The sequence below is a fragment of the Amphibalanus amphitrite genome, unplaced genomic scaffold (genome assembly GCF_019059575.1).
Source record: "Amphibalanus amphitrite isolate SeventyFive unplaced genomic scaffold, NRLGWU_Aamphi_draft 000314F_arrow, whole genome shotgun sequence".
In the NCBI taxonomy this organism is placed as follows: Eukaryota; Metazoa; Arthropoda; class Thecostraca; order Balanomorpha; family Balanidae; genus Amphibalanus; species Amphibalanus amphitrite.
Window position 1 is genome coordinate 459,407 of NW_024881809.1, and position 20,068 is coordinate 479,474.

At 52.2% G+C, this 20,068-nt stretch overlaps 2 protein-coding genes and 1 long non-coding RNA gene across 3 annotated transcripts; 2 read left to right on the top strand and 1 right to left on the bottom strand.

The window, feature by feature from the left end:
- The first annotated feature begins 501 nt into the window (after positions 1-501).
- LOC122388233 (uncharacterized protein K02A2.6-like) lies at positions 502-2,433 on the top strand. Its single transcript, XM_043379120.1, has 3 exons — positions 502-626; positions 807-2,136; positions 2,422-2,433. The coding sequence occupies exons 1-3, from the start codon at positions 502-504 to the stop codon at positions 2,431-2,433; spliced, it is 1,467 nt and encodes a 488-aa protein (XP_043235055.1).
- Positions 2,434-3,462: 1,029 nt separating this feature from the next.
- LOC122388247 lies at positions 3,463-6,930 on the top strand. Its single transcript, XR_006257760.1, has 2 exons — positions 3,463-3,671; positions 5,104-6,930. It is a non-coding gene; the product is annotated as an uncharacterized LOC122388247 (long non-coding RNA).
- Positions 6,931-9,337: 2,407 nt separating this feature from the next.
- LOC122388234 lies at positions 9,338-10,962 on the bottom strand. The gene is made up of 2 exons (XM_043379121.1): positions 9,514-10,962; positions 9,338-9,346 (listed from the first exon to the last, which is right to left on the bottom strand). Exons 1-2 carry the CDS (start codon positions 10,960-10,962, stop codon positions 9,338-9,340), a joined length of 1,458 nt encoding a protein of 485 aa, XP_043235056.1.
- Between the last annotated feature and the right edge of the window lie 9,106 nt (positions 10,963-20,068).

The following is a 20,068-nucleotide window of genomic DNA, read 5'->3' on the forward strand; positions in this document are numbered from 1 at the left end:
TTTATCACGCCGTGGGGCCGCTACCGGTACCTGAGGGCTCCAATGGGAATCGTCAGCTCTGGCGACGTGTACAACCAGCGCGGTGACGCCGCGCTCGGCGACATCCCGCGCACGTGTAAGGTCAAGGACGACGTCCTGGCCTATGACGCTGACTACGCCGCCCACCTGCAGCACGTGCGGCAGATTCTGCTAAGGTGTGACCAGCACGGTATCACACTCAACCCGGACAAATGTCAGTTCGCGGAAGACGAGGTCGAATTCTGCGGCTTTCGCATCAATTCGGCTGGCTATACCGCCGACGGCAAGAAAGTCCGTGCCATCCAGGCCTTCCCCAGGCCGGGCAACATCACCGACCTACGGTCGTTCCTCGGCCTGGTGACCCAGCTCGGCGCCTTCTCCCCAGAGGTCGCCGCCGCCGCCTAGCAGCTGAGACAGCTGCTGCGGCCGCGGAACGCGTGGCTGTGGACGCCAGCGCACGAGCAGGCGTTCAGCGCGGTGAAGATGGCACTCACGTCGCCTCCCGTGCTCGACTTCTTCGACCCTCGCCGCCGCACAGTCCTTGAGACTGACGCCGCTCGCTCCGGCGGCCTGGGCTACTGCCTGCTGCAGCAAGACGCCGCAGGCCGGTAGCGACTGATCCAGTGCGGCTCACGCTTCCTATCGGACGCCGAGTCGCGGTACGCCGTGATCGAGTTGGAGCTGCTGGCCCTGGCCTGGGCCTGCAAGAAATGCAGCATCTATCTCGGCGGGATGCAGCGGTTTGAAGTCCTGACCGATCACCGGCCGCTCATCCCGATCCTCAACAGTAAGAGCCTTGCGGAGATCGAAAATCCGCGGCTCCAGCGGCTACGAGAACGGCTGGCGCCGTTCAACCTGCTCGCCATCTGGCGGCAAGGCAAGCTGCACGCCATCCCGGACGCGCTGTCGCGCGCGCCGGTGGATGACCCGGCGCCTGAGGACGAGGAAGCCGAGAGGGACGCCAGCCATCAGCTCGCCAGCGTGCTCTCACGGCTGGCCACCGACGGGGCGGACGACGGTCCCAGCCCGTTCAAAGACGCGGCGCTGACAGAGGTGCGCGCCGCCGCCGCCGCCGATCCGGAGCTCATCGCACTCACTGACCTGATCCTGAACGGGTTTCCAGAGCACCGGTCACAGCTGGACCCGCGCCTCCGACCGTACTGGGGAGTTCGGGACCGGCTGGCCGTGGACGACGGCCTGGTGGTGTGCGGCCAGCGGCTCGTGATACCGCCCAGTCTGCGGCGCGCCACGCTCGAGCGCCTGCACGCCAGTCACCAGGGCGTCGAGCGCACCAAACGCCGCGCGCGGCAGGTAGTCTACTGGCCGTTCCTGGACAGTGACATTGCGAACCATGTCGGAGCGTGCCCGGCCTGCCAGCAGTACCTGCCCAGTCAGCAGAAGGAGCCGCTGATACCGGAAAAGACGCCATCACGAGTGTTTGAGGCTGTCTCCGCTGACTACTTCGCCTGGGCCGGCCGCACGTTCCTGGTATACGCGGACCGGCTGTCCGGGTGGCCGTTTGTGTCGCACGTGGCCGGCGAGGCGACTGCCAGAGACCTGGTCTGCAGCCTGCGCCAGATATTCGCGGCCACCGGCGTGCCCACCACCCTCCGGACAGACGGTGGACACCAGTTCACCGCCCGGCTCACCCGAGAGTTTCTGCGCCGCTGGGGAGTGGAGCACCAGATCTCTACACCGCACTACCCTCAGTCTAATGGGCACGCCGAGTCGGCGGTCAAGGCCGCCAAACGGCTCATCCAGAAGGCGACCAGCAGCGGCGAGCTCGACACGGACGCCTACGCGCAGGGGCTGCTGGAGCTGCGCAACACGCCGCGCGCCGACAGCCGTTCTCCGGCTCAGGTCCTGTTCGGCCACCCGCTGAGATCGGCAGTGCCGGCGCACCACCGGGCCTTCGCCGACTGCTGGCAGCGGGCGGCGGACGACTGTGACGCCAGGGCCGCCGCGCAGCAACAGGAAACAGCCGAGCGGTACGACACGACAGCCCGCCAGCACAGCGCGCTCACCATGGGTCAGCGTGTGCTCGTCCAAGACCCGCGGTCGGGGCTGTGGGACCGCGTCGGCGTCATCACGGCGGTCGGACAGCGGCGCGACTACCTGGTCCGGCTGCCCAGTGGCCGAGTCTACTGGCGGAACCAGCGCTATCTGCGACCCCAGAGATCTCTCATCTCGGAGGGCGCCGCCACACCTGCACCTGGGCGCCGGCAGCAGCTCGCTCCGAGCTCGGCACCCGACGGCACGGAGGAGACCGCCGCCGCTGCGCCGGCGGGCGGACAGCCGGCACCACCGGTGCTGCGGAACAGCGCCGACGACCCCAGCTCAGTGCGCCGTGGGACGCGCCGCCGTCGCCGTCCGGCCCGACTGACCGTGCGCTGGGCGGACCAGACGTACGACTGAGTTCGTGCGTCCACACCGTGTGTGGTGTACATTTTTGTTTATGTGTTAGACGCAATGCGTATCTTGTACCGACGCATGCGTCTTGAGGGGGGGGGGGGGTGTTGTGATGGGGCACGTTTTCCTTTCCCTTCATTTGGTCTCACCCCCCGGTCATATGGAAGCACATAAAAAATAAACAGTTCCATGGTCGCCGCCATCGTGTTTCGGTCGTCCTGTGTCGCTCCAAGGATATCGCCGTGTTAATCGCCACTACCGACCATAACAGAACTGACGCATCGGCGGAAGCGGGAGTCCGCAGCGGAGAAGCCTTCGTGGAGTGTACACGGGTGTGGGAAATGAATGCTAAGTGTATCCAAATTGAAGGCACTGCTCTCGAATGATATAAATACTGAACAGCTTTGGATTGTTTATATTCCAAATGTTTACTTTCAGGACGAGTACTCCTTGTCATTCGGTCGTCAACTCCTCTCTCCGACCCCGGCTTAGCGCAGGCACGTATAACCTAGGTCCTAGAATTTGGCCGAGGGGGGAGCGGAGGAATCCCGTAGAGAGAGCCTCCTACCTACAGAGGGCCCTCTACCCGAGGAGTCAGAGGGGTCCAGGGTCCTAGTGGTCAGACACAGACACTAGCGGTTATTCACAGGAGGCCCCACGCAGTAAATTGAAGGGCCCTAGGTGGCAGGCGAGTCGGAGAGCCTTGATTGTCCTGAGTCCTGACGTGATTTTTTGGGGGATTCCCATGAATTTCGTTCGTCTCCGACGTGATTTTGGCCAACGTTGGCCTTCTGCCAGCATGGGCCCTGAAAACCCCTAGGGGGGAGGCGCACCCCGTCCGTCCCCCCTTGGGTACGTCCCCGGTCGGTCCAGCGACTCCACACGCGCCTACCGACACACAAGAAACTCTTGCCATTATGTTTGCTTCTGACGCAATCACGACAGAATTACGGTGAGAGACAAATACGGCGTGCCAAAGACATATTGGGTGTCTCAAAATCACTGAGAACTCTGTAGCTCAAAACTTAGCCCTGCACTCTTTTAGATCTACCCCGTTGAGTGGCATTCTTGTGAAAATTATGTAAAGATATTTATCAGAATAAGGTAGAAGTGTAGGGGGTGGCAGGTGAGGTGCAGAAGAAGAAGAAGAAGAAGAAGAAGTTGTACCTATCCAGTAATTTTATCTTGATTTGTGGACTAGACGAAGACTAGATTTTGATGAAATCGACAAACTTGAACTGCAGGTAAGGTGTTGGTTTGTCATGCCGATTGTCTTGAAACCCTTTCCTTTTAATCTTTCAATTAAAATCATCAACTCCTATCCAAACCACCAAAGAGCCGACATCCCACTCAGTCCAAATTTTCGTTCAGAGGCCAGTTTTACTTTACCCGATTTACCAACAAAAATAGCTGCCTGGAATTTTTCTCCTCATATATCCATTCCACGTAGGTACAACATACAGAGGGTAAACGCGATAGGCATGTAAGCAGTGAGGGCTTCACCATTTACCTACACTCCATATGTGAATTAGCCTTTAGGCAAAATAATCCGGCAGGTGGCTATTTTCTGTTTGTAAAACTGGCCTCAGACGGAGTGCTATCATTTGATTTACCATCACACGATAAGGCAGCAACAAAGTTTGTGGTTTTAGAATCTTGAAAAACTTTCTTGGGAGTGGCACTTGGTAGACATCCGTTTGAGATTCTGCTAGAGCAATAGCATCGCGCTCAAGCCAGCCAAATTTTAGACTGCCAACACAAGAAAAAAATGTTTGGTTAATCAGATTTCAGGCTTCAAAATATTAGGTAAAGCATCAATAGGCATTTAATTCAATTCTGGTGGTAAAAATCATGACCATATGTTGGCATGACATCAATTTTTAATTTTTTGTGGCACAACTTGTATATTGAGGCTTGAAGATGCTCAAATAGATGATATTTTTGATGCGTGTGTTGATGAAGACTGAAGTCCAATGAAAATAAAAAGCAGAAATTATCCTGACCTTACCTTCCCTACTAACCTTCAACCTCCAACCTATCAGCCTACAAACCACCGTTCAGACTTTATCTGCACGCAGGTTTAACATTTTATGATAAAGTAAAAAATGCTCAGCTTGTAATCCAATGTCTTTCAAAACCAATTGGCCTTTTTGGCCTTGCGAATGGTAAACGGAGAGAGAGAGAGTTGCCTAACTCTATCATGTAAAAACTGTTTTTAGAAAATAGCACTGTGTTTTATCCTGGCTTCATGACTCTCTAACGCTCCTTGAAACCGCTTGTTTTCTGACAATTGGTGATACAGAGAGGGTCTGCATTAATGTCCAAGTATGGTCATTTAGGATCAATTTTTGGTGCCCTCGTTTTATATTATTCCATCAGCCTTAGTTTGCCCAACTGACATGCGCTGAATTTGTCGCATGTGACGTTACACCTGACGTGCGCCGAAATTTTAGGTGGAACCCTGGTACTACCTATATACCCTGGGTACTACGCCAAACATAAGTTATAGCATGATCACTGGTCAGTTGCGCAGGTTCACCAGAACAGCTTCATGGGTGCAAAATGACCACCGCAGCGCCCGTAAACCCTAATAAACAAACAAGCAAACATCAGTTGCGCAGTTAATGCCAATTTTTACAGTTTTGATTGTCTATTGATATTGTTTGGTCTTTTCAGGACTCGTGGCGCTGCTCGCCTCCTCGCCAATGCGAATGCGTTCTCTGAGGACAACCCGCCCAAGGCTACCATGGCGAAGCCACGCCACCGCGCCGGCTATAGACTCACGGCCTGAAGCGAGTTTGGGCGCGACGGCTGGCGAGCCAAGGCGGCGGAAAGTCGTCTGGCGGAGCTCCCGTCTGAGGCGAGCTTGATCTGGTCAGACAGCTCCGCCACCGATGGTGTGCTAGATGGAGGAGGAGGGGCCACCCCCCCCCCCCCGAACCGCGACATCCGAGAGGTGCGTGTCGCGGCAGGCGCCCTCTGCTTACACGCGCGGCGAGCTATTCGCCCTAAGAGCGGTGTTGGAGGAGCTGGCCGGACGGATGGTACCGGTCGATATGGGTCGACCGCTGTCCTGGCTCCGTCCTGGAGGCCGACCGTGCAGTCGTTATCGACATCCGCCAGTACCTGCTCTGCATCGGCCGCCTCCCGAGGCCGGATGCCCACAATTCAACGACGTGGAGTGCCCTGCTGCCCGATGCCGCGTCTGCCGCGAAGAGGCTGGCACTCCACGGTATGTGCTGCTGCGATGCGTGGCGCTGGCGGCGTTGCGACAAAGAGCCTCGGCAGCTGAACTGCTTCAAGCGACGTAATGATATCTGCCCTCCCCTCCCCTATCGAGCCGCGTGGGTGTGGACGGACCGGTCGGCAGACGCGAGAACCTGCAGCGAAGGAGCTGGGGTCTACGGGGAGTAGCAGGACGAATGGAGTGATGAGCCGCGTGTCCCGACCGGTCCATTCTGCTGTTCCAGCTCCAGGACCGGCCGCGCCGTCGCCACCCGTCCGGCGTCAGTGGAGGACCGCTCATCAGCTGTCGATTTTCATCAGTTTCGTTTGGACCACTGGTCGGGCTCCTGCCAGTGCCGACATTGGGTTGGGCGGAGTCCTACCGATGAATGCCGCGAGTGCTGCAACATTGGCTCGGTACATCTCGGTACATTTTCCCGAGTCTGGTGTGGCTACGGGGAGACGGATTTGGTGACCCTGGCTGCCGCCGTGAGAACCATCCAGAACCGTACGGCTATGCTGCGGCAGCAGCTGAAAGGAACGCAACAACAATAACTACAACAGCAGCTGCTAATGAAAGGGGAAATCATGGAGCCGGATGACCCGGCACATGGCGCTCAGCCAGCTGAGAATGAGAGCAGCTATCAAATCGCCAGCAGGGTGCTGCGGCTGGTAACTGACGACCTTAACAGAGAGAGCGCCTCCGCTGATGCGGATGAAACTACCCCCTCTCGGGTTTGTTTGACGCCGTCTCCGTCGACTCTTTCGCCTGGGCCGGCTGGCGACCGCGACATTTCTTGTGCAGTGACTCGTAACTATGTTCACCAAACTTGTAAAACTCCTCACGTTAGCATCTTTAAAGAATGTTTCCCTTGTACACTGCTGCAATGTCTTATGTAGGCATATTGTAGGTACAGTCTAAACGAGTGTGGAATGCTTTGTTGTGCTTGCTTGTTCTGTATTTCGTTTGCTATTTATCACGGTGACTATAATTTATTTTGACCAACATTTGCCTTGTTGCAATTTTAGTGGATGTTTTCTGAACTGCTGTTTGCATTATAGATGTTGCTAGTGCGTAGACGCCAAAGATTACTTTATACCTATTGACGCGCCAGATAAAGGAGGTGAAGTATTCCTCTGATCTCTACCTACGAAATTCCTTTATGTGTGTTTTGTAATCGATATTGGCGGTTTTCTTATGTGATGCGGTGTAGAGCGTGGCTGAGGAAGGCGATGTTTAAAGTTGCTAGTTATTTTTCAATACATCTATGATCGGACTGTCGTGCTTGCTGTAGGTCGGACTTCCGTTCTTGATGGTGATTGGACGCACGTGCCGGTAGTTCACAACAATGCGGCTTTTGATTATAGTATAGATTTAGATGCTTTTAAAGTGTTTGTATACGTAGTCCTGAGTTTCGAGATATTATCCTTGCGGGCTCCTTGCCAACAGATTGTCCACTTCTGTGTCCAGTACTCATCCCACTCACGAGGCTCAGTTGTGTTTGCCAACCCCTATACGGAAACATTGGCCAGATAACTGACTACTACTGAAATTTTAAGAAGCGTGGGCAGTAGGGCATAACGAACGGTCATCAGGTTCAGTAGCCGCGGAGCACCTTCAATTAAGGGGGGGGGGGCACCGCCGACTTTTGGTCCCATTCTTTCCATGCAGCGCCCATAGGGCTAATGTAAAAATGCCAAAATCAAAGGGGGGCACGGTGCCCCGGTGCCCTCCCCATTCCGCCGCCTATGCTCAGATTATTTCTGACCTGACAGGCTCAGGGAGGATTGCTCTTTGTTGTTTTTCTCCGATGAACCCTCTTGCTGCACACTGGCTGATCCAAAGGATGGAAGGGACGGGGGGGGGTGCAGACGTAAGAAAAAAGAAGACAATGTTCTTTCCCTAGCGCACGAAATCAATTCTTAAATGAAAATAAAACGAATAAGCTTCCGTTAAGAAGCCCCCGTTCCGTATCTTCCGTTCCATTCCACGACTCGCACGTTCCAGTGACTTGCTGCAGAAGCGTCATCTATACCTCGCCCTTACTGCCGGGAAGGCCGCGAGTTGCGACATCTATACTATGTCTAGGCCTGAAATACCTCGGTAGTATTCATCCGCCACGATGTATTTATTTTTGTCAATCGGTTTGGTCCTTCTGGCCGGATAGGTCGTCAGAATTATCTGAAGGTGCCTGAAATGTCTCGTTAGTGGAAAAAATGTCTCGTTAGTGGAATTCCACTATCTGGCAACTAGCCCTATGTAAACGCGGCTAATGTAAGTATGAGTGAGCACAACCAAGAAATTGACCTGCAACGGTATTCTTTGTCTGATTTACCGTTTATTTATACCTAACTACACATAACATCAATATTTTAATATAACGCAATGGCATGCAGTATATATTGTTACATAATGTTACGCATTGTTTCCTGCTTGGTTTACAGTAGGGGAGAGCGGGGAGAGTTGTATCATGTCCAAGTTGTATCAGGGCGAATTGTGCCAAACTTATCCAATGGATGGCGCTCGCTACACGACCAGCCGACGAGGTTTTCCGGGCGCCATCTTTCCCTGTTCTGTCTTGTGGCTGAGTGGACGCGTCTCGAGGTGAGAGCCGATTTTATGTTTTTTTAATGTCATTCTAAAAAAATAAGTTGCAAGAAAATGTGTGTTTTGGGCATTTATATGTGCACGAATTTGAAAGATCTCCGTAGCGTTGGTGAGGGTAGGTTCTAAGGCTGCGTGAGTGAAAACGGATTTCTCCAGCTGTCCGCTGTTTTTTGAGCACGAGGATGTTGTTTCCAAGATGGCGGCTAGGTACATGTTGTATCAGAGCCGGGTGGGGTATGTTGTAACATGTATGTATGTATTGATGAAATACTAGGACTTACTCCACAAGGAGATCGAATGGGTCGGAGCGCTTTCAATATGTATTATACATATCGTCGTCAGCGAATCAATAACGGGTCGAATCGAGTCGGGTATCGAAGAGGTTCGGGAGCTGCGCGGCAGAGCGATCACATACTATTCGAATTATGCATTAAAGAGAATAAAAAACACGTGAGAACAATCATGATACACTAGCTGCTAAAATGAATTAAAATGGGGTGCTAAAATGCATAAATGGCACGTATAAAAGTACAATAAGGGGGGGGGGGGAACAGGATACCTATGGTGATAAAGACTGAGTAGAAAAGGGAACAAAGACTATACAAAACTGAGTGCAAAAACTGTAAAAGGACGAGTACAAATATAAATACATACAAAGGCCGAACTAGACGTAAACACTACTGACAAAAACGGCGGATTATCGGCAGCCAGCGGTCATGCAGCAGGGCACCCGAGTTCCTGTTCACGTTTGCGTCATTCGGCGACACCAGGACGGCTTCACGCCGACCAACAGTCCGAATATAGGCCGATTCCAGGAGAAGTCGCATCTGGTGATGACTGGCTCGATTCAAGATCTTGATGGCATCGAAAGCAGGTGAGCAGTCTCTATGGGTACTGAAGGCCGATGTATTGGCTCTCGAGCGGACTGCTCCAGTCCAGCTCTCCCGGTGTTCTCGGAGTCTCGTGCCCAGCTCACGATCTGTCTCGCCGATATAGACCATTGGGTCACCGTCCACTTGGCAGGAGCACTCGATCCGATAGATGACGTTGCTCTGTTGTAGCTTAGGCAGTTGGTGCTTAGCCTTGCTGCAGAGCAGCGAGCCGATGGTGACTGAAGGCTTGGAGACGAGCTGGATCCCGATCTTGCTGGCCTCCCGTTTGAGTTGGTAGAACAGGGGGCCGGCAAACGGAACAGAGACTCGGACAGGCGCCGGGTGTGAGTTCGCGCTAGGTGGCGCTGGTAGGGCCCTTGCCTTCAGTCTGAGATCGGTCCGAGTCTTCTGAATGGCCGAGTCGATGAATGATCGTGGGTAGCCATGATGATGAAACTTCTGGCGGATGAAGTCAAGCTCCTGCTGGCGGTCTCTCATGGACGAACAGTATCGGATCGCTCGAGTGCAGTCAGATCGAATGGCCGCTCTCAGGTAGCGGGTCTCGGTGTAGGAGCTGAAGGCAGGCACTTGGTTGGTGTTGCAGGACTTCCTGTAGACCTTGGTGCAGAACTTGTCGTCTCTTCTAGTGATGCAGATGTCAAGATACGGTAGCTGTCGGTTTACTTCCAAGTCAGTGGTGACATTGATGCTGGAGTCCTTGCTGTTCAGCTGGTTGACCCACGTGTTGAGGATGTCGTCACTGCCCTCGAACAAGATCAGGTAGTCGTCCGCGTATCGGCAGAAAGCATGGACCCTGCCACCACAGTTGGCCGCCAGGAGCTCCAGATCAGCCTCCCAGTGTCCCATGTACAGGTCAGCGACCACCGGAGAGTAGCTTTTGCCCATGGCTAGGCCGGTAGTCTGCCTGAACCATCGCTCCTTGTCACCGTCTTGAATGACCGCATGGCAGTTCTGGATAGAGATGTTCAGCAGGTCAGCGACTGCGTCGGGCTTGAGACAAGTTACGTCGGAGAGGGCGTCTCTGTTGTCTCGCAGCTGAGTACGAATCAGTGAGATGGCTGTCTGAGTAGGTATTGACGGGAACATCGCCTCCACATCCAGGGAGACGAGACGGCAGCTGTTGACCGCATGCGTCATGTTCTGTAGCATCTCCAGGACTTGCAGTGGAGAGCTGACCGAGTGTGGAGGGCGTGGGAGGACTTTCAGACACTTCGTCAGATGCTTGGTCAACTCGTAATCTGCACCGCGGTGGGCTGGGCAGATTGGTCTCAGTTTCAAGTTGGAGATCCAGTTGAGTCTGTCGTCGTCGGTGCTGGGAGGTGATGAGTATTTGTGAGTTTTCACAAGTCCATAGAACGGACCGCTGCGGCCATGGGTCTTGGAGAGGCGGCGATAGAGTTGGTAGCCTTCTGGGTTGTTCTCCTTCAGCATGGTGTCACGTCGCCTTCCACGAACAGCAGGTCCGGCCAATGCTGTGAGCAGGTGCTCGTTAAACCTGCCAGCAAAGGCTTCCGCTGGATCACTGGTTACCTCCTCGTAGACCGGTGACTGGAGTGAACGTAGAAGGGCTGCTGTGTAGTCAGACTTGCTTATCACCACCAGAGCCTTGGCCTTGTCTGCTGGAACAATCACCTTGGAGTCATCTCTGGTAAGTGACTTCAAAGACTCGGTCAGTTGTTTAGGCGGCTTAGGCTGTGGTTGGTTGTTGGCCCGTGTCAGTATCTTCTCAGCCTTGTTGAGGAAGGCGGTGATGTCATCGCCGGTCACACCTTGCTGGTCGGCTTGCTTGATGGCGATGTCGGAGACCATCTGGCTTTTCAACGCCAGCTCCAGAACAGGGGGCCTTGCTGGAGCTATGGAAAACTTGGACCCAAGTTGAAGTGCATGAGTCTCTTCTCTAGAGAGTGGCTGGTTAGTGAGGTTGATGACCGTCACATCCGTTGTTGCTGACCGTCTAGGATGTGTACCGGAGAAGGTCAGTCCCCCGTTCTCTCTCAGTAGAGCATGAAACTTCTTGGCCTTCACTGATTCACATTTTCTCAGTTCATGTCTGTAGATGCCTTGGGACTTGCCTTCTAGGACGGCCATGGCAGTCTGAGCGACTCCACGACGCAGTAGGCTGGCTTTGATGCCTTCAAGACGAGCTTTTGTACGGTGCGTTTCTGATCTCGCCTCGTTGAATGACAGGCGGAGGCGAGCTTCTTCTGATTTCTTCTTCCAGTTTGCTTCGCGTTCACTGGATGGCTTGATGTTCAGCCTGGCTTGATCTCCACATCATGTCATTACGTCAATGTATGTATGTATGTATGTATGTATGGGTATGTTGCTTTTGATCGCGAAAGCTAAGCCCTGGCTCGCGTTTGTAGGTAGCTAGTCAATACTCGTTCCATTTCGGCACAATGTGTTGGCTTCTTTGCTCTTAACGGGCCACTTTTGCGTCTAGTCTGTTGATGTTTCACTCGGACTTCATTGACCTAAGTTTGGTCTAATAAAGTGAAGCCTTTGAGTATACCTATACATTGTATTAACCCCATTTAATGTTGTTGTTATGTTCAAAACCAGTAGCAAGCACACTCCCTGAAACGTGAAATGGTGATACAAATTACCCCACCATGTGATACAACTCACCCAAGCCATGGGGCAAGTTGTATCAAAAACATTGTTCTATTCGGCAGACCGTAGAAGAAAAACTGGTAGAGGTAGCGGAAAAGTTACTTTGCACAAAAAAGCAGAAGAATCAAGGAAGGGGATAGTATGGAAATAATGAGTTTATCACGGATAGTTACGAGGTTATGGGTCTCGGAGTAAAAACTGATACAACCCACCCCACTCTCCCCTATGCCCTACACCAAACAGGAAACATTGCATTTCTCAGAGCTTTCATTATCACTCACTTCCCCAACGTCAAGACAATTTCATGGCAAATAGAAAAGTTTGCGCATTAATGAATGATTTTATGCGCAAAAGAAAAGTACAGCAATTTGCAATTTGCATACTCGCTACATTTTGTTCACGATTCCATTGTCGAACGTTACGGATAGCCGGCGGTATTCAGCCGACTGCTGCGCCGCCATTTTGTCGCCGTGCGCCACATTAGCCGGCGGGCCACCGCGGCTCGGAAAAACACGGCGCGATTAAATGAAAATGGAAATTAATTTCCCATTGCCGGCGGCGGCGGCGGGTGGGAGAGCCGCGCGAGCCGCCGCTCCACGTGCCAGACGCAGGAACAAACACGTGTCACGTGCGCCGGCCACGTGCCCTATTTGTAGAGCCCTGTTCATTTATTTGGCACGAGACCTGACCCAGACGGCACACTTGGTAAATATTTTCGCAAGGGATGAAGCTCTGGGAGACTGGATTTCGTTCAACTATTTCGTAACAGCCTGTTCTCCAATAAGCTGCTCTGAGCCCTCGAAACGCTCCCACCCCTTCAGCAAAAAGCATGTGTGCGAAATAAATATGTTCAGGAACGGCTGAATTGATATTGAAACGTGACGTGTAATTGACATAGAACTCCAATATGATTTCGAAACAGCACTTCAGACCATAGGCGGCGGAACTGGGAGGGCACCGGGGCACCGTGCCCCCCTTTGTTTTTGGCATTTTAACATTAGCCCTATGGGCGTTGCATGGAAAGAATTGGTCCAAAAGTCGGCAGTGTTCCCCCCCCCCCTTAATTGAAGGTGTTCCGCCGCTACTGCTTCAGACAGAATGGAGGATCCTACCGCTTGCGATGATCTAAAATGCGTTTTTTTTATTTTCCCACAATTCTGTGACCCCATGAATGATCAGACGATGATAGGTAAAGTCATAGACCTCTCAGGTCTTACACCGATATACAGAGGTCTATGGTGAAGCTTATCAACGACCGTTTCCTGTTCAATCGGGAGCGAACAGTCATATATCGTTGCCTTTATTGGAACACCTGGCATGGCTAAGCATCTTCCGCTATCGCACGCGTGTTTTCTTAGATCGGAACACCATATCGAACACAAAGACCTCAACGTCACCAAAGTACTTCCGTGGCAGGCTCGGAAGTGGCCGGAGTCAGAGAGCTGGTGACGTTTTCGTTTGTTGATATCATTCTCACAAGTTCATGAGACGGTAATAGTTCAAGATCAAACGTACGAGTACACATTCGGGAATCGGAACCTCAGCTGTTTCTCTAACAACACTAAATTGCCTTTAACATTTTTTGCAGACTTATAAAAGCTAATATGGCTGAAATGGAAAGAGCATAGGTGACTGTATTCAACTCGCGACATCTGCAATGCATGATATGTATTACACAAACTTATACCTTCAACTCAAAAAAAGTAATTGACTAAGCTAGAGCCAGTTTACCTGATGTCAGCCAGTCTGCCGCTGCACCGCTGACCACCCATTTGCGCTCGAAAGATCATGTGACTGCCGTAAACTAAGCCATCAGTTCTCAGTCATACTGCTGCGTTCAAGCTAATGTCCATGTGTCTCCGGTCAAAGTATCTCTCTCCAGAGCAGAGAGGGTCCGGTCCCCGACCCGGGAGCAGGGCAGAGACACAAGGGGTCCACTGGAGCCTCCTGTTTTCGCAGCTGGCGTCCCTTAATTGATAGCGATAACAATGTAATTAAATTAGAGCGGGGGCGTTGAGCTGGAATAATCCCCGGTCGGACAAAAAGGCGCAATTTCGGTCCGTTCCGAGCGCTGTTGTTACTGTGTGCCGCCGCACTGCTCCATTTTACATGCTTTGTTAGCGGTGGATCGGTAGGAATGGAGCTGATTGAGAGATCACGGGAACAGTTGCGCCGGGCGCCACACGGGCCGGCGAACGGAGCGGGCGGACGGCGTTTGAATACAGACCAACTACAGCCGGCGTGAGGGATACGATAGACTTTGTTGGTAATTAATTTGCGAATAACGGGATTTTAGCGATATGTCAAATCAGTCTTGATTTCAATAATACAAGTGAAACGCCTTTCTTGCATGAACATCTTTATCATGGCGTCAGCACGGCATGGAATGACAGACAATATATTAATCAAGATAGAGTTCACTGTTCATAGTAACGCGACGTCAAGAACGTTATAAATTACAAACGGTTGTCGGGATTCAAAGACATCGATCACAAAGCTGACACGCATTCTGACAAATGGTCGGTCAAAGTTTGCAGCCCTCCATCACCCCATGGCAGCTATAGTTCCAACAAGATACACATCGGGCACATTAGTGGCTGGTGCTGTTGTTAGTGCAACCAATATCGAGTCTTCACAGTTTTGTATCAGTTGAGACTAAGTTATCTGAATGAACGGAGATTTAGTGGTTAATGTTATACTGAAACTAAGTGTCGATTGTCTTTGCATTCAGATGCGGGGCATGCAGGATTCAGTGATAAGTGATCATTTGTCTCCTAGTCCATAACATCAAAACCTGCTCAGTTAATTCACAAAGAAAGCATGCTCTAATTATGTTTCGTGGCCATTTGATGACATCACAAAGCTTCCAAACCAAGTCAGGATGGCATCGGGTGACGCCGGCTGACGTCACCCGAGTTGGACTGACGTTGGCCGAGTGACTCCGCGACCCCTCCACTGACGGGAGGGCGGCGGCCGAGCCGTCTTCGCCGCATCCTCTGACGCGCCGTTGCCTCTCCGTCCAATCCATCAAAAGAGCAAACAGTCGCCGACGGCGGACGGCGGCGGCGGACGGCCGGCTGGTTGATTTAGCTAATGTCGCCTATCACGTTACCATGGAACAATGGCTGCCCGGCCGGGACGAGCGCTCTTGACGGACCTGCACACAGTGCCGGCAAACACGGCCGGGAATGGCCAGCTGCCGCCCCGCGCCGGCCCGAGAATAATGAAGAAAAACGATCCCCAACGGCGGCCGGAGATGGCCGCTGGCTTGGCCGCCTCTCCCGCCGCCGCCCCCGCCGCCGCTGCCGCCCTGCCCGGATTGAGTTCCTTCAGATCCGGACTGAGCGGCCAGAGACGGCCAGCCCATTAGCCCTGTTTGCCCAATTAGGGCGCGGGGCGGGGCCGGCCGGGATAGGGTTCAGCAGCAGCGGGAGGCAGAGTGGGGAGCAGAGTATCTCTCCTCCAGGCAGAGCAGAGGAGGAATCACGGGGCTGATTGAGAATCGGGGATTCGGCCGGCCGTGAAACGCCTCTGGGGGAGACACTGATTAGACGGATGGGGAGCGAAATCTGCGCTTTATTGCAGAAAATGTCAGGAGGAGGCTAAGCTCAAACGTTTTTGCCGACCCCTGACAGAATTCAATGATATGAGTTGAGAATTGTGATGTTTCGGACTGGCAGGATTTCATTTAAAAAGGATCTCTGAAAACAATGATTAAATAAGGAACGCACTTATATATGTATCTTTTTCGGAGCTCGCAAGCCATCAATTGAGCCCATCCAATTTCCAAGTTTCGTGCCTTGCGCTTATTTCCAAAGAACAACGATATGGCTGATAATGATGCATGATGCCCGAATAAGTGTTGGTCATTTCAGCGAAGCAGCTGGCTTCTGAACAACGTTTCCCTAAAAGCTCAGATCAGAACCATAGTTATTATTCAAAGGAGCACTGAAAAATAAACAAAACCAAATGATGTTCGGTTTAACCAGCGGAAGCAGCTTCTCCAACAGTCATGGCTAAAGAGACTGTTGTATCCCCCTTCCCCGGAAGGCCACCATCTTTGTGCCCAGTCAGCATGGCGTCGGCGTTCATTGCTATGCGAGCCGCGCTCTTTGAGTTTTCCTAGTACCGTCTGGGGACAGAACCGTCCAGTTTTCCGACGAGCTGGTGCACCCACGCCCAGCACCACTCACGGTCAGCCGATGTGTGTTTGGTTTAACCCCAGGTGAACCTGGCCTTGTACATATTACCGCTGCTTGCAACCTAAACAGCTGCCCAGCATGGTGAATGTTGAGCTGTGAATTAAATTCATGGATGATTTTCAGCTGATTCGCTTCTTCTTTTCGTATTCTCAAATTCCATCCTTCTTTTCTTCTCCTTCCTCCTCCTCTTCTCGTCATCCTTCTGCTCTCCCTTCTCCTCCCCTCCACAACCTTCCCACTATTCCATTCCCCATTCTCACCCTCTCTCTCTCTCTCTCTCTCTCTCTCTCTCTCTCTCTCTCTCTCTCTCTCTCTCTCTCTCTCTCTCTCTCTCTCTCTCTCTCTCTCTCTCTCTCTCTCTCTCTCTCTCTCTCTCTCTCTCTCTCTCTCTCTCTCTCTCTCTTCCGTCGCTGGACCTCCCACGATGCTCGCACACGGTCTCAGCAAACACAGACGTCTCGTTGACGGTGAGTGTGTTTGCATTCTCCCGCTACTGGTGTTTCTTCATTCATCGCCAGCTGTACCCACCCTCGGCCAGCGGTCGGGACGTGTTTAGCCAGAGTCAACGTCTTAAAAGTCCCGAGTTTGCTCTTTTGCTGTTTGCCAAATTATTAAATCTACTTTGGTTTATGGAAACTCCGTCGGTCAGTGTTGACCGTTCGGTTAGATCGCTCCGACGAGCGCTCCATTGTCGTAGCCTGCTCGGGAAAGAGGGACGACAGAGGGGTGGAGACTGTCGCGAGGTGTGTGAGGGGGAGGGGGTGTTAGCGAGGGGTGCTTCTTTGTTACCTCTTTGGGTCACCATTGTGGGCACGCACGCACGCAGAATTTGAGAAGAGTGAAAACACACAGTGCGTTCCATTCCACACCGAGATATGTCACGAAAGCGACGCTTTATTCACGCATTCTCAACACATCCGGGCCGAGTGATGGATCGCTTTGTGGCGCGTGGAAAATATTTTGGTCGGCTTGTGCGCAGCTTTCAGTCTCTTCCGGGGCCACTGGTGAACCAGCAATGCATCAACGGCCCATAGAAATCAGGCATTGTGCTGGTAGGTAAAATTCCTTATTAATCTAGTCACAATTTTACTCACTGATGTTGCAAATGTGTAGACAGAACTTAGCGGTCATCTATGCAGTGTAGCTAACATTATTGGCTTACCCTTTTCAAAAATGCTGTCACCGGCTTCCGACGCCGGCCATTTTTGCATCACCTGTCCCAGAGCACGGTGTATCGCTGCTCCTTTGGCGACTCCCCGACAGAGCAGGCAGCCGGCAGTGGCGCGGCACCGCGCTCCAAAGGGCCGCCGGCTCGCAAATCACGCCCCCCGCTTTACGACAGGAGCCGACAGCGGCCGCGCGCTTTACGACGCGTCATCGGCGCCGGTTACGACAGGAGCGACACCGCGCCGCTGCCGACACAGGCGGCCCGCCACGGGGCACGTGCATAATGAGCGCTAAAGACCTGTAAAGGGCGCATTCAGCGGTGCGCACTGCGCAGGGGCGGACCCGGGGCGGAACGGGGCGGAACGGGGAGGAGCAGGCCGTAGAGAGGGTCGAAACGATGCGCCAGCTGGCGGCGACTTCTCACTAATTTGTCACCGATCGACAAAGCGCGACAATACCGCATTGGGGGCGCGACTGAGGGCCGAATCGGCCCCCGTGATAATCGCACCTAATTTGACAAAAAGGCCGAGCCATCAATGCACTGTGCGGCGCGGCCGGCGCCGCCGCCCCGTCACTCGAGGTCCGCTCATGAATCGAACGGCTTTGTGGGTTCCGGCCCGGTGTGGAGCCATTCAGCGCGTCACCAAGTCGGCTGCCAGCGATCTACAAATGACACCATGGCTGCCGGAACGTCATAAACGTCATCGTGGCTGCCATCATGCAACGTATAACACTAAAGCAGGGCATAATAAAGCTTTAAGAGATACATCTAACGTTATGCCCGCATATCTATTTCTAAAAAACTAAATGAAATGCCTAGTTCTGCACTGAAAACAATTTAACCCAAGGCCCGCGGGTAAACCGGTGTTTTGCGGGTACCCCTATCCGCAACCATTTTTAACCACCCTCCCAGGAGTACAGTAAGGTCCCATTGCAGTGTAGTCATCCCTGCTCTCAGCGGACTTGTTCGCTGACAGCGGTTATATCCGCTCAGAGCAAGTACGACTACACCGCAATGGGACCTAGCACTACTCCTGGGAGGGTGGTTAAAAATGGTTGCGGATAGGGGTACCCGTAAAACACCGGTTTACTCGCCAGCCTTGGGTTAAATTGTTTTCAGTGTGCGCTGGAGGCTTCCTTTTTTACCTTCCTTTGTATGTACTTGCAAAACCTGCCTTTAGTGGCGAAGGAGGGGCTTTTCAAGTTTTATCTATCCGGACCATGAACATGCATGAGTGAGACCAGCATACACAAAGCAAACGCTCTCGGTGCCTAGCCTACAAAAATGACATTTTATTTTGTTCGGTTGTACGTGCATTCTAATTTCAAATAAAGCACAGTTCATCTACTTGCTAATGCATCATGCACTACAACCATGCCATCCAAAGTCAAAACAGCACCACAGTGGCATTCTGCATTTGCATAACACGCACCTGCATTTATGCTGCGAAATTGTGATAACTTACTTTTATTGTGATGCCACATAATTTCATGTTATTTTAGAGCGACATGATTTAATGTTATGTTCCCGCGGTACTATCTGGTGTAACACCAATCGTGTTAATTGGACGCAGGCAATTATTATGCAAAATAGCTCGTCCCTGATTAGTTATTAGTCATACATCACCCTCCCCAGACCTCTAGCCATGCAATGTACAGCATACATATTCTGCCTCTGGTGTAACTCAATCGATTGATCTGGAAATTGGAAGTGGGACATGAAAGTAGATTGTAGTTCTATGTAGAGCCATCATAACAGGTCATATGCTGTCGAAATATAAAGCGGTCTGGCTGACACTTTTCAGTAAATAACTACTGAAGCATATTACACGGTCGTTTACTTGGCAGCAGGCCTATTCGGTATGCTGTTGTATTTTCGATCAGATCCCCTCGTCTACATTTTCCCTGTGAACACATTCCTGAATTTAGAAAACCAAAATTAGGAAATCAATGATTCCTTGGCTGGATAAGGAAGGAATGATAGCTCCACGGTACTAACTATCTCGAGGGCCCACGGCACCACCTAGTGGACTAGGACGCCCTGCAGCGACATCTGTGATCCATACGCCAGGGCCATAAGCTGTAGTTCGTCATTTGCTCACATCTCACTCCTACGCTGGACCTGGAATTTGGGAAAGTAATTGCACCCCGGAGATGCATCAATATGTTAATTGATTCACTTTATAAAATGGTGTATACGGTACGAGATAAGCTGCTCTGCTGTACAAAATACACATTTCGGTTATAATTCAATCTCCTGGCCCAGGGCCCTAAAAATAATCTTATCTGTGAATGACCATGAATGACTAGGCATAGCCCTTCGCATTTTCTCAAACGTTCTTTCAAATTATGTTGACATACATTTACTCATAACCGTGTTTCCCATTCGTGATTAGGCACACGCCTACCACCTCTGGTTGGGTTACCTAACCAGTAACCACTACCTAACCACCTGACACCTCACCTTCGAGCCAGACCGTAGCTGTTCTGAAAGACGCTTTCAGCGCCACCTACTGACACGCTCAGCTGGACCTTCAGTGCGAGCCCTACCTTCCTGCTCTTTTACATAGGTGTCGCTAGCAGCGGACTGCTAGATGCCGCTGAAGCACAGGCATGAAGCATGATGGGTTTTACCGAAAATAAACCAACTATAATAGGTACCACATGCCTCACTCTGCATGGTCACTTCCTTCAGAACAAGTTTATCCTTTGCACAAGCATAAAGCACACACCGTTCCGTGCTTCTATCCTCAGGATACTGAAATCCTTCTCCTCCACGCCTCAACCCCCTCCGGACTGGACAGGCAACTTTAACTCATGCGGGCTGCTCCCTTGGAACGACACCGCTGCTCCCGAGGGAGCGCAACCCGTAGCCGGGTGCAGTGAGTACCTTGGGGCTGGGTGGCCTGTCCTCTGGAGGGACGGGCTCAGCC

Coding starts and splice junctions, on each gene's coding strand:
- LOC122388233 (XM_043379120.1), top strand. CDS start 502: ATGGCACTCACGTCGCCTCCCGTGCTCGACTTCTTCGACCCTCGCCGC. Junction 627..806: donor CAGCAAGACGCCGCAGGCCG/GTAGCGACTGAT, acceptor GATCCTCAACAG/TAAGAGCCTTGCGGAGATCG.
- LOC122388234 (XM_043379121.1), bottom strand. CDS start 10,962: ATGGTCTCCGACATCGCCATCAAGCAAGCCGACCAGCAAGGTGTGACC.